Raw genomic sequence first — 13,742 nt, 5'->3', positions numbered from 1 at the left:
AATCATTACTTGTTTTAGCTATTTACACTGCCATGTAATCAATATGAACACTAGCATAAAAAAGAAATCTGGCTAAGGTTTTGAATATGTTCAAGTGTGCCTATGAAAATTCCGCTTTACATATTTTGATGAATTTAAAATATCATTCACAACTGACTGATATTTAGAATTACTGTTTAATTTTTTTCTAGCTACCATTTAAAAGAAAAACTTAAAAAAGGCTAATCATTTCCAAATTAATTAGAACTATAAAATAAAAAGTAAAATTCAAATTAACTCACATCAGAAGTTTAAATTTAATGACTGAAACAATATACTTTAAGTCTTTCATGTCAGTAAATATAAATATTTTACACTAGTACTGTAAGCCCCAAATCATCTATTATGAAAAACATCTCCTAAGAATACAAAATCCGTTTGGATTAAAAAAACCCCCAAAAAACATTAAGCTGTTAGTGAAGAAAATATTAAAATATAAATTATCTATAATTAAAATGTTATGTGCCTTGTAGGTAACTCAAGTAAAGTCCAATGCCACAGAACTATGATAAGAGCAGGCTTTTATCTCCACAAAATCTTAATGGTAACCCTTTATAACTCTTCCCATGGAGGGGGATCATTATTTTCGGTTTGTAGTCAAGGAAACTGAAGTTCAGAGAGGTGAAATAACTTGCTGAACCTTGCAATGACTAGTAGAGTCAACATTTGAACCTGTTCTCTTAAGCATAATGTTCTCAAAGTATATAAGCAGCCCCTGCCTAAGGTTTCAGTTTTGGCTTCTACCCTATCTATATATTCACTAGAGTCATCTCTGTTAAGTTACTGTAGTATCCTAATTCACACATTTTTGTTAAATACCTGTTACAAGCCAGGTGTTATAGATATCAAGGAAGGTACTGTTAAAGTTTATGGGAGGCTGCTGTTTTGGACTAGCCTCCTGCACTAGACCCTAGCAGAACAGACGAGAACAAACCAGAATGGAATTACTTGGCGTCACTTGGGCTAAGTGTCACTTAATCAAACTGAACTTTGAAATGGGTCAGTTTTCCAGTCAACCTGAGTCAGTGTATTAAGTCTCCTCTGTCTTAACCTTATAAGGAAAATAACTCTGGAGCAACCAATCTGCTTTTGGTTCCGTTTCTGCCTTCTTCAGCCCTTTTCTATCTACGAAGCCAATCTCCTCTGCTCAGCTCATGGGAACACCCTTTCTACAAGGGTACTTTAAAAAGTTCATGCAGCTGGGGCAGTGGGGGGCCTCAGGCCTCAGTCATGCCCCCCCAACACAAGCAATCAACTCAACAACCATAGAGACTCCACAGGAAGTGCCCCAGGGTCCCATGAGCTGGGCAGTTGGGGGCCGAGGGCCTCAGCCACGCCGCCACCAGACCCTCAACCAGCCCAGTGACAACCACCAAATTGCTGCAGGAAGCACCCGGTCTCTCCTGAGCCGGGGCGGTGGGGGGCCTCAGGCCTTGGTCATGTCCCCCACAACATGAGCAACCAGCCCAGCAATGACCAGTGAGCTGCCACAGGAAGAGCCCTGGGCTCTCCTGAGCTGGGGTGGTGGGGTGGTCTCAGGCCTTGGTCACGGCCCCTGACACGAGCAGCCAGCCCAGTGACAACCACCAAACTGTGGCAAGAAGGGCCCTGGGTTCCTGAGCTGGGGTGGTGGGAGGTGAGGGCTCTAGCCACACACCCCTGACATCTGCACCTAGCCCATCAATAACTAAGCCACCACTGGAAGCCCCCCATGGGTCTCCCCTGTGGGAATGTGGGGGGTATCACAAGCATTAATCGCCCCCTCCTTCTTCCTCCTTCCATCACATTTCCTTCCCCTTTCCCTCTCCCTCTCCATCCCAACTGTTCTGCAACATCATAGAATGTAAAAAAATAATATTAATAAAAAAAAAATTTCATGGTAAAATAGAATTAAAAGATATTATGAATCTTTCCATGAACTTTCTGAAGTACCCTCATATTTTATAGAATGAGGTATTGCCTGATTCTAGAATTGCAAATAAAACTCAGATCGTTCAACTATATTTGTATTTTGATAATATATAGAGCTCTTAATCACCTACTATTATCATTGGAATTTGTGAGTTAGTTATTTTCTGCATGCCCCCTCTAATCTTATTATCACTCACAATCAACTCCTTTTCTTTCAGATATCTTCCTATCCCTTTAGTACCCTATCTCATCAACCCTAACCAAAACCAAAAACCCTAAAACAAATGTCACCCTCTCCCCAATGCCAAGAGAAACAAATGAAGACACTTGCAAGTATGACACAAGAAAGGAAAAGGCTGAGGAAGCAGCACTGTTGTGAACACTCTGTACATTAGAATTAGGAGCACTTATGTTCAATTCCTATGAAACTATGTAAAATAACAGTGCAGTGAGGCTATAACTACTTAAGACAATTAATAATTTTAAGCTTTCTTATGATGGTTAATTCTAAAAGAAACATTTCTGAAGATTAAGAATATTAAGACAGAAATTTAAGTATTAGGAAGCATTTATGTATGAATACACTTCAATGCCTGAAGAGTTTAAACTCACCTGAAGGATTTTGTAGAAGCTTACTTCCATACCAGGAACCAAATGTTTAAGTTTGTTCATCAGATCAAGAGTTTTCAAAATTACATCACCAGCAAGTTTGCTTTAAAAATAAGTCATTTAAATTAGAAAACTCAGAAATTTCTTAGCTTATTTCTGTCCATAATTCTTTTTTTTTTTTTTTTTTTTGTCTTTTTTCGTGACTGGCAACGGATCGCAACCCTCAGTGTTGCGCCCGTACCGGACCGGGACCGGCTATGGGATCGCAACCCTCGGTGTTGCCCCCGCTCCTCGCTCAGACAGTGAGCGGCCGGTCTGTATGTGGGATCCGAACCCTCGGCAGGAGCGCTGCCGCGCTTCCCAAGCAGCGCACTGTAGCAGTGCGCCACCGGGCCGGCCCTCTGTCCATAATTCTAATGAAACATCTTTGTTTTTAAAACTCAAGAAGATAAAGTATTATTTCTGTTGAAAAGCAAAAAATATCATAAGAGATCAGCATTCTTATAACTTGGGACCCAAAGAGAACTAGTATAAACAATGTAAGTTTAGACAGTGTTTCTTTTCCTACTCTCAAATACCAACATACTTCAACTTTCTGCTCCAGATAAGTAGTAGTACTGGAACATGACCCATTTAATTCTTAGCTTTGTCACTGGAATATCAACAATAAAGGGTAACCTCCAGCAATACAGTATACTTATTATGTAGTCAATGAATTATACTGGGCCATGTTTTCAGCTTTGTACCTGAAAGGGAGTATAAAAAGGTAAAAAGAGATAATCTTTGTTCTTGAGGAGCATAATTACTAACAATTATGACTCTGGTGGAAATGGGAACAAATCATAGGGTCTAGTCCTCAATAAAGATGTATTAGATGAACTTAACTCACGACAGGGAAAAGGTATAAAAGAATGTCTCATTAATGTCAGTGAAAATCCACCTTTAGCTACAACTCGTGACATGTTAAAAAAGAAGAGCTGTCTTTGTTATTAAGAAACCTTCAGCAGTGACTAATTTCCTTTTAATAAAACTATTCCTCTGTTTTTTCATGCCTTTCATTTAAAAATGTAAAATTATATAAACAAAAAAATTAAGTAATTACCGAGGCAATGTCAAAAAGGAGCTCCGGAAATGTTCAGGACCCTTACAAAATCACAATAAATTAAAACATGACAAAACAAACCTAAAAAATGAAAAACAAATCATAGAAGCTAACAACTTTCTTCAGAAACACACAATCTATGAATTGAATTAATTTAAAAAAATTCATTATGAAAATATTTTTGTTAATTCTTTGCTATACTTTGAGTTAACAGAACATACCCAAGGATGATCCTCCAAAAGGGATGAGAATCACATTTTACTGCCTTACCATTTTGCCATCTGGATTTCATATACTCACCATAATTCAGAATCTGCTACCTTTGTTCCAAAACCCAGATCAATCTTGCCATATGTAAATTGTTGTTCTATTAGAGTGGTACACTTGATAGTAGTCAGAATTTTTGCAACATGCATTTTCAGAGTATCATCTCCACACAGAGGTAAGTTTTTGTTAAGGTATACACATAAACAAAAATTATCAAAATACTTCATATTTGTATAATACTTTACAACATTCAGGATAATTTCACACAAATCATCTCATAACCACAACCTTGTGTAACTACGGCTACGTTGGCTCAATAACAGATTACGTAACTGGAGCTCAAAGCATTTAAGTGACTGGTAAGTGGCAAAAGATGGACTGACACCAAATAGTTTTTGGATCAAAGGTCAAACAGAGAAAGGGTGATTCTTCACTGGATGTTTGTGTTTTGTTAGCAGGAATCACAATGGTTCAATAAATATTCTTGGATTAAGGGAAGTTACTTTCTCACATTTTGTATATAGTAAATCAAAGTATCTATCATTAAAAAACAGCCAAATTATGGTACTATTCAATGAGAGAAGGCCCAACTATATTAATTATAAGGTCAAGCAAAGTCATCATGTGTCTCTACTGCAATAGTTCCCAACTTTGGGTGCATGTTAGAATCACCTTTGTAGTTTAAACAATCACAACCAAAAAACCAATGTACAAACATATACACCCTACGATGGCAAGGCTTCACATTACTCCAAATCAAAATCTCTGGAAATAAGGTTTTGATGTCAATATTTTTTACATGTTCCCCAGATCATTCTAATACAAAGACGAGGTTGAGAGTCATGGTTGTAAAGTAAGAGGAAAATTAAAGAGTGGGAGCTCAGAATGGAGATTAAACAGGTGAAGTTTGCTCTAGGGTAGGACAAAGTTGGGCATATTCTTGTTGCTCCAACATAGAAGGAAACTTGACCAGGTAAATTTTAGAGAAATGGTTGAGATATAGTGGCTCTTTGTTCATAGTAAAAAAGAGCTAATGAAATATTAAAAAATTGGTACTTGGACTTCTTAGCAACTCAAAATTAATTGATTTAGGAAAAGCAAACACAGGGAAAGACCTAAGAAAATCAGTATACAGAAGTGAAGCAATAAAACTAATTATACAAGTACTCAATGTTTTCCTTCTCTTAAAATGAATCAACTTGTATTGATATATTTGTCTTTTTTATAACCAAGTGTGACATCATCTTTATTAAAACATTTATGAAGGCTTTCATTTTTAAAACACAAGCTAAAAAAAATGGGCTAAAATCATGACAACTCCATCAATATTTCTTTGTACTCTTATACCCTCCACCAGAGAACGGCGTGATTAATCTGCCAGCATGGCAATTAGCATCAAAAGAGAGTAACAAGGAATAACAGAATAGTCATTTTAGAATATACCTCCAAATCTCAAATTGCAACAAAAATGTTCAAGTTTAAAGAGCATTTCCTAAAATGTACTTTAGCTTAAAAGCTTTTACACTGAAAAACAAAGGAAAAAAAAAAGTCTGGACTTTTTAAGACTCTTCGTTGAGATTTTTTCTGCAACTTAAACTTTAGTTTAACAATTCTGAATAGACATGAGCATTAAGAAGTGACAAAATTACAAACAAAGATACAATGCAGTAAATGCAATACTAGGAAAAATATGGTAATTTATATAGTTTTCGTGTTTATGACAATAAAGGATATTTAACAAAACTCGTATGACCCTGACCATTCTTTCACATTTTTTTCTTATTAAGGCCTCATCTAGATTTTGTTCTGTGAACTGAAGCTGATCAAGGATTGTTGGCAGCAGAAGGGTCACAAAACGGTCAGCTGAGGAACAGTTAGCAGTATCTATGACATCCTGGAGAATTAACCATCACCAATGATTAAAAATTAAGATAGAATATAAAACAAAAAATTAGTCATCATTGAGCTCTAACACTCTTCTTAAATTTCTTATATTTACTTCAATACTTCACTGACCCACATCTCTTGTTTAAAAATTATTATTTAAAATTTACTCTTTTATCCAGTTTTGAGGGCTATGATGGCTTTTTTCCCCAAATGGAACAATACAGTTTTACAAAAAAAACATTTTTTAATGAACTATGTGATTTAAAAATTTTTCTAAATTAAAAGTATCAAAAACAAATATCCTGAATTTGCAAAAATGTAATTATAATAATTAAATAATAGACACTGGTCTTAATAGTTCACAGCCACAAATAATTTTCATCAACAATTTCAAGGGGCTTTTTAAATGCTAAAATTGATTGTTAACAGTCAAGACCAAGATAAAATAGAAAGAATTATTTGTGAATAATCCTTAATGAATGTATTTGATTACTCATACACATATTCGTTTAAGCATAGGATCCGATTGTAAGAGGGAAACACTTTAGAAAGATACTAGGGTAGGTGGAATGGGTACAAAAATAGGAAGAATAGTAGAGAATGCTAAATTGCCCAGCTACTAGAATCTACCAGAATGTAGAAATTTTTGTCTGTATCCCAAGTGCCTAGCACATTGTCTGGAATGCTCCACTCCACTTCACTAACTGAATCCAATATACTCATGCACTGGATAATGATATTTTGGTCAATAGTGAACTCCACTACAATGGTAGTCCAAAATGATTATAAAGGAGCTGAAAAATTCCTATCACCTTGTGACACTGTAACTGTTGAGACACCATTGTGCAATTACTTTAAAAAAAATAAATTTAATGTAGCCTAAGTGTACAGTGTTTACAGAGTCTACTGCAGTATACAGTTCATTAACTGACTACTTACTCATTGACTACCCACAGCAATTTCTAGTCCAGCAAGCTCCATTTGTGGTAAGTGCATATACAGGTATACCATTTTTTAATCCTTTACACCGTATTTTTACTGTACCTCTTCTATTTTAGATATTTTTAGATACACAAAATATCTAACATTATGTTACAACTGCCCACAGTATTCAGTACAGTAACATGCTGTATAGGTTTGTAGCCTAGGAGCAACAGGCTGTACCATATAGCCTAGGTGTGAAGTAGGTTATACCACCTAGACTTGTATAAGTACACTCCACGATGTTCAAACAGTGACAAAATTGCCAAATGAAATTTCTCAGAAGGTATGCCTATCGTTAAGTGACTAAGCGATGCATGACTGTATTAATACATTGTTAATACACTCAACACCCTAATAAAGACAGTTAAGACAGCACCTCCTGAGATACACAGAATGTTACCACTACAAGTACAGCCGTACAACTAACCATACAAAACTTGTCAGACCTTTACTTATTACACTGAAATGACTGTATATAAGCTATTCAGTGAAAAAAAAGGAAAATACTAGTATACGTAACACTGGCAGGAAAAAATTCAATAGCTAATGGGATTATTAGTAATTGAGAATTTTTTTCTAAACTGTATGAACAACTGGAAGTTTATTATGATTTTTAAAACAAATTGTTAATTGAGAATCATGAAAGTGGGAAAGTCAATATGTCAACCATCCCATTACCTCAAATATCTCCTTGAACAACTCCAGTGCTAAAACAGAACAGTCTTCTGAACCATCCAAAGGTTGGCTTAACCAACGAAGTAAAGCCACAGTGGGTTCTAAACACTTAGAACGGCGTCCCAGAATCGTGTTGCCAGATGGAGACTGTTCAAACATCATCTGAGTAAGCACATGGCGCAGCTGAGTCACTGAACAGAAGGCAAGAAGTAATTCTAAAACCTGTGCAATATAAAGTCTTCATTAAATGTCAATTTCGTTGGACTTTAATATACAACGCAAATATATATATATATATATATATGTATGTAATGAAGCTGAAAATGTTATATTTTTAAAAAAAAATCCCAAAACCAAAAATTAAAAGTAGCTTCCAATTTTTCTTTTAGTGTAATTTTTCAAATGTGTGATTAGGTTCCAGAAGGTTACAAAGAAATTAGTTAATGGTGCATATTTCTGATAAGTAGGACTATGAGAACCAAAAAGGGAAGGGCAACTTCAACTAATGTTACACTGCTATAGTACTTAAATTTTTAAAAATACAAAAAATGTTTTGTTTTTAGAATTACTAAAGAAACTCACTAAAAAACATAATTTGAATTAAGAATACTTGCTATAATCTTAAAAATCCAAGAACTGTTATAAAACATACTGTAGAGTAAGCCACAAAAGTGGCTTCCCAAAGATTTAAAACCTTAAGGATGCTATTTCCACACTATGTTTACACAGTGTTAGCATTATGACCCTGAGTTCCCCTGTTGTACTCCATTTCTTTTCTACTTTATAAATACGGCCTTACACTGTTACATAACATCCCACAATCAACCTGTTTATTAGCTGTTAAATTCTACCTAATTTCATACTCTATCAGTCTATCACTTAAAAAAAAATTACTTGATATCTCTTTGCCTATCTATTTTCTACCTTTTAAAAAATCTGTTTCTTGTAAATGATATATAGTTGGGATGAGTGTTTTAATCAACTTGATATCTATAGGACCTGATTTTAATACAATCCAGCCCATTAGCATTTACTGTCAAAAATGATAAACAATCTTTGATTTATTCTTGTAACTGTAAACTGTACTATTTGCTTTTGAATAGGAAATACATTCACATGGTTCCAAAGTCAAACCCTGACCTCCAGTTACACTTCCTGGAGGCAAGCATTATCACCAGTTTCTCACGTATCTTACCAGAGATAGGACATGCAGATACAAGCAGATAGTCTTCCATGTACATTAGTTTGCTCATAACATACATCCATAAAAGTAAACAAATCAATCATTAATGCAAAGCTAGATGATTTTCCCATCTATATAACTAACAAAACTAGATCCAGAAGGAGAACTCTCGCAAAACTCTGGGACCTCTTCATGTTCCTTCCTAGACAATGCCCTAACTACTTGTCCACACTACATTTCTGACACCACAGATTAATTTTACCTTTGATATTCTTGGATGTTTGTATTTCCATATAAAATTGTCAATCGGCTTGCCAGATTATCCAAAGAAACACACATGAAACTTTACATAATCTTATAGAGTATATATTCTTATGTCTGGCTTCTTTAATTTAGGATTATAAGAGATTCATCCATACTGTTGTGTGCAAAAACATGTTATTCATTCTCATTGTTGTATAGTATTCTAATGTAAAGATACACCATAGTTTATTTATCCAATCCATTGTTGATGGCATTTGGGTTGTTTACAATTCTTAGCTGTCAGGAGCAGTGCTGCTATATTTTGTCTTTTTGTGAACACATGTATCCAATTCTTTGGTGTAAATACCTAAAAGTGGAAATGTAGGGTCACAGTTTATGCATATGCCCAGCATTCATACATAATACCAGTTTTCCTAACTGGTTGTACTGTGAATACAGTATGAGAGTTATGGTATGTTGCATATTTTTCATTTTAACTATCTGGTGGTTATGTAGTAGTATCACATTGCCATTTAAATTTGCATTTCCCTGAAGATTAATAAAGTTTAGCAACCACTTCATGTTTATCAACAAATTCAAGTTTGTTTGCTCAGGTGTCTATTGGGCTCAGTGTTTTTTCTGATTTATGCAATTAAAAAAATATACATATATTTTGGATAAGAGTCCTTTGTTGGATATATGTAATGTGGATATCCTCTCCCAATCTGCGAGTAGCCTTTTCATTCTCTTATTGGTGGTCTTTTCATAAACAGAAACCCTTAATTTTAGTGAAGCCCAACTTAACTTTTTTCCTGTATGCTTAGTACTTCTGTTTCCTGTTTAAGAAAATGTTTGTCTGTCTCAAGGCTGTGAAGATATTCTGCTAGATGTTTCTTCTAAAAGCTTCATTTTTTACCTTTCACATTTAGAGCTATAACCTGTCTTGTACTGATTTTTGCATTTGGTGTGAGGTGGGAGCCAAGATTCATTTTTTTCCCACATGGATATCAATTAACCCAGTGGCATTTACTGAAATGACCATACTTTTAAGACTCCACTATTATCAATCAGGAGACTCTACTGTTGTTCCATTGGATTAGTTGCCTATCCTTATGACAATAATGCACTGTCTTTATTATTGTAGATTTAAATTAAGTTTTGATACCTTGTAGTATAAGTCTTCCAACTTTGTTCCTTTATTTTCAGGATAGCCTTGGTTATTTTTTAGCTCTTTGAATGTCCACATAAATTTTATAATCAGCTTCGAAATTTCCACATACACCAAAACCAAAACAAACATAAAAACAAAAACCACTAAAACCCATGGGTTTTTGACTGACTTCATATTGTGAATTTTTCCAATCCATGAACTTGGCATATCCATACTTATTTAGGCCTTGTATTTCTCTTAATGTTTTGTAATTTTAGAGTAGAGGCCTCGCATGTTTTGTTATATTTATTCCATAAGCATTTGACATTTTTAAAAACCAGTAAATGACAAAATTTTAAAAAATTTAATTTATCAGAATATAAAAACAAATATTTATATGTACAGATGCTGTATCCAGCTACCTTGCTAAATAAATACTTAATTTTAATAATTATTTCTGTAGATTTATTTTAGACTTTCTGTATTCACAAATATGTCATCTGAAAAGCTAGTTTTATTTCTTCTTTCCAATCCCTATCCCTTTTATTCATTTCTCTTGCCTTATTGGGCTGGTTGGGACTTCCAATATTATGCCGAACACAACTAGTCATAATAGACATTCTTTTCTTGTCCTAAATCTGGAGGAAAGCTTTCAATAATTTGCCATTAAGAATAATGATGCAATAGATATTTGGTAGTTACTATATCAGGGAGAGGAAGTTTGTTTATTCCTAGTTTGCTTATAATGAGTGGGTATTAAATATTATTGAATGCTTATTCTTCCCTTAATGAGAGGATAATATGATTTTTCTGCTTTTTTGTGTTAATGTGAGAAATTACATTACTTTTCAAACGTTAAACAACCTTTGTGTTCCCAGAATAAACCTCATTTGGTAATAATAAATGTTCCTTTTTATATATTACTGGATTTGATTTGCCAATATTTTGTTTAGAATTTCTGTACCTATGTTCATGAAAGATATTGACCTATTAATTTTCCTTTCTTGTAGTATCTTTGTCAGGCTTTGCTATCAAGGGAACACTGGCCTTATAATCAAACATATTTGTGCACTATCATATAAAAAAAAGATATCCAACTATTTCTCCCCCCACCAAGATGCTTTTTGCTTTCACTGTTCCCTACTTCTATTTGTCATTCATGAGGTATATATATATATTTTTTTGTGACCGGTAAGGGGATCGTAACCCTTGGCTTGGTGTTGCCCGCACTGCGCTTAGCCAGTGAGCGCACCGGCCACCCCCATACAGGATCTGAACCCGCAGCCTCGGCGCTCCCAGCGCCGCACTCTCCCAAGTGAGCCATGGGGTTGGCCCCATGAGGCATTTTTATTACTTTTACTTCTCCATCCTCTTTCAGGTTTTCTGACAACTTTGGAATGCTTCTAAACCCTTGCTCTATATGAACTCTTAAATTTCCTGAGATAGTTTAGTAACTTTAGATTATCAGATTTTTTTCCTTGCTGTATATCTCTTATATTCCAAGAATCCTTATTTAGCACTTATATTACATATTTGCAGTCACTCTATCAAGACCCATTTAGATATTAATTAGGAATAGTTCTCCTATTGCATAGAAAGGAATTTTGGACATTTTAGCATTCAAAATATATAGAATCGTCTGATGAAAATACTCCAGAAATGACTTTGGCAAGCAATAAACAAGAAACAAAGTTCTCAAAACAGAAAAAAATGAAAACATGGTTGATCAACAAACTTGCACTATTTCAACTCCTCTACCATGTTCTAGATTCACTGTTGCAGATGATTAGTTCAAAGCCATCCTAATTTTCTCTTCTGTAAAAACTTGTCCTGGAACGTAAGTGCTAATTCATACCACACAAAAATCAATTCCAGATGAACAGACTTACATGTGAAAATTTAAAAACTATAAAGCTTTTAGAGAAAATCATAGGAGTTCATCTTTGTGACTTTACAGTAGGCCAAGAATGCTTAAATGGGATACAAAAAGGACTAAGCATACAGGATGACTGATTAACTGAGCTACATTAAAATCAAGACACCATTAAGTGAGTAAAAAGGCAACTCATAGAACAGAAAAACATATCTATGTAAAGGCTCTAAAATAATTCCTGCATGTAAATAAGAGAAAGACAGATGACACATTAAACAAATGAGCAAGAGACATGAATAGGAACTTCAGTAAAACGGATATATAAATGGCTTAATGAATATGTGAAAAGATATTAAACTTTACTGATCATTAAGGATATACAAATTTAAACTTAGTCTGTTTTGTGTTCCTATAACAGGATGCCACAAATTAGGTAATTTACAAAGGAAAGAAATTTATTTTTCACACTTCTGGAGGCTATAAGTCCAATATCAAGGTGTTGGCAACTGGTGAGAGCCTCTTGCCATGTAATTTCATGGCAGAAGGGCAAAAAGGAGGGTTGAATTCATTTTTATAATAAACTCACTCTTGCGATAATGAACCCACTCCTGTGATAATGACATTAATCCAGTAATGAGGGCAGAACTCTCATGACCTAATCACCTTGCAAAGTTCCCACCTCTCAACACTACTGCATTGGAGATTAAGTTTCCAACATATGAACTTTGGGAGACACATTTAAACCACAGCAAACTAATGCAATACTACTATACAAACATTAGAATGGCTACAGTAAAAAAAGATGGAAAACACCAAGAACTTGCAAGAATACAGAGTGACTGAATCTTCATACACTGGTAGGACTGATCCCTTTGAAAAACTGTTTTACGGTGCTTATTGAACATACCCTATTATGACACAGTGATTCCACTCCTGGTACATAGCCAAGAAAAACATGACTATGAGCTCACCGAAAGATGTAGAAAATGGTAAATGCACGATTATTCATAATAGCTAATATCCATCAACAAAAGAACCATCTACAACTGTACATGGGTGAATGTTAAAACATAATATTGAACAAAAAAATCTAGACACAAAAAGTATATATTACATGATTTTATTTATATAAAGTTCAAAACCAGAAAAAACAATATATGCTGTAGAAGTCAGTATAGTGGCTATCCCCAGTAAGGGTAAGGGATAAGATGGGATAGATACGAACCGAAAGAGCACAAAGAGGGTTCTAGAGTACCAGTAATGTTCTACTTCGTGATATGGACACTGCTTACACAACTATGTTCAGTTTGTAAAAATTCAGAGTTCTGTACTTAGATTTTTCTTAAACTTTAAAAAGTTTAAAACAAAAAATAATGTTTTTCCATACCTTTAAAGAAGAATCAGGATCCTTCCCATTAAGAAGAGCTAATACTTGATTAAGACATGAAGAAAAGTGCTCATACCTAGGTTTAAAATAAAAATGTACATCAAAAAATAATTATGAGATTAGTGTATTAAAAGGGATTTATCTGCAAGATAAATATAAAACTTAAGTGTATTTTCTTTCACCTCTTTATTTATTTGGGATTCCAATATAGAACATACTCTTTAAACACGCTACTTAAAACTTGGAACATATCTTATCACTATGATATACGTACATCAGGCCTGTCATTTATTGAATCACAATGACCCATATGGCAGTAAATAAATCACTGAAATTTTCACATCAAATGCGCTTAAAAAAAAAAAGATTGCATTCAATTTGTAAAAATTCAAAGGACACAGGAATATGCTAATAAATTATATAGCTACTTAT

General features: G+C 34.4%; 1 protein-coding gene across 1 annotated transcript in view; it reads right to left on the bottom strand.

The window, feature by feature from the left end:
• KIAA1524 (KIAA1524 ortholog) overlaps window positions 1-13,742 on the bottom strand; it is a 45,091-nt gene that overhangs the window by 13,449 nt on the left and 17,900 nt on the right. The window contains exons 8-12 of the mRNA XM_008588767.1: window positions 13,311-13,386; window positions 7,478-7,696; window positions 5,663-5,822; window positions 3,962-4,103; window positions 2,563-2,662 (exon numbers count right to left, since the gene is read on the bottom strand). Of these exons, the coding sequence (XP_008586989.1) occupies window positions 2,563-2,662; window positions 3,962-4,103; window positions 5,663-5,822; window positions 7,478-7,696; window positions 13,311-13,386 (697 nt within the window). The remainder of the gene's footprint in view (window positions 1-2,562; window positions 2,663-3,961; window positions 4,104-5,662; window positions 5,823-7,477; window positions 7,697-13,310; window positions 13,387-13,742) is intronic.

The sequence above is a fragment of the Galeopterus variegatus genome, unplaced genomic scaffold, assembly GCF_000696425.1.
Source record: "Galeopterus variegatus unplaced genomic scaffold, G_variegatus-3.0.2 Scaffold132, whole genome shotgun sequence".
In the NCBI taxonomy this organism is placed as follows: Eukaryota; Metazoa; Chordata; class Mammalia; order Dermoptera; family Cynocephalidae; genus Galeopterus; species Galeopterus variegatus.
Note: the sequence above shows the minus strand (reverse complement) of the source record. Positions and strands in the feature narration are given on the sequence as shown.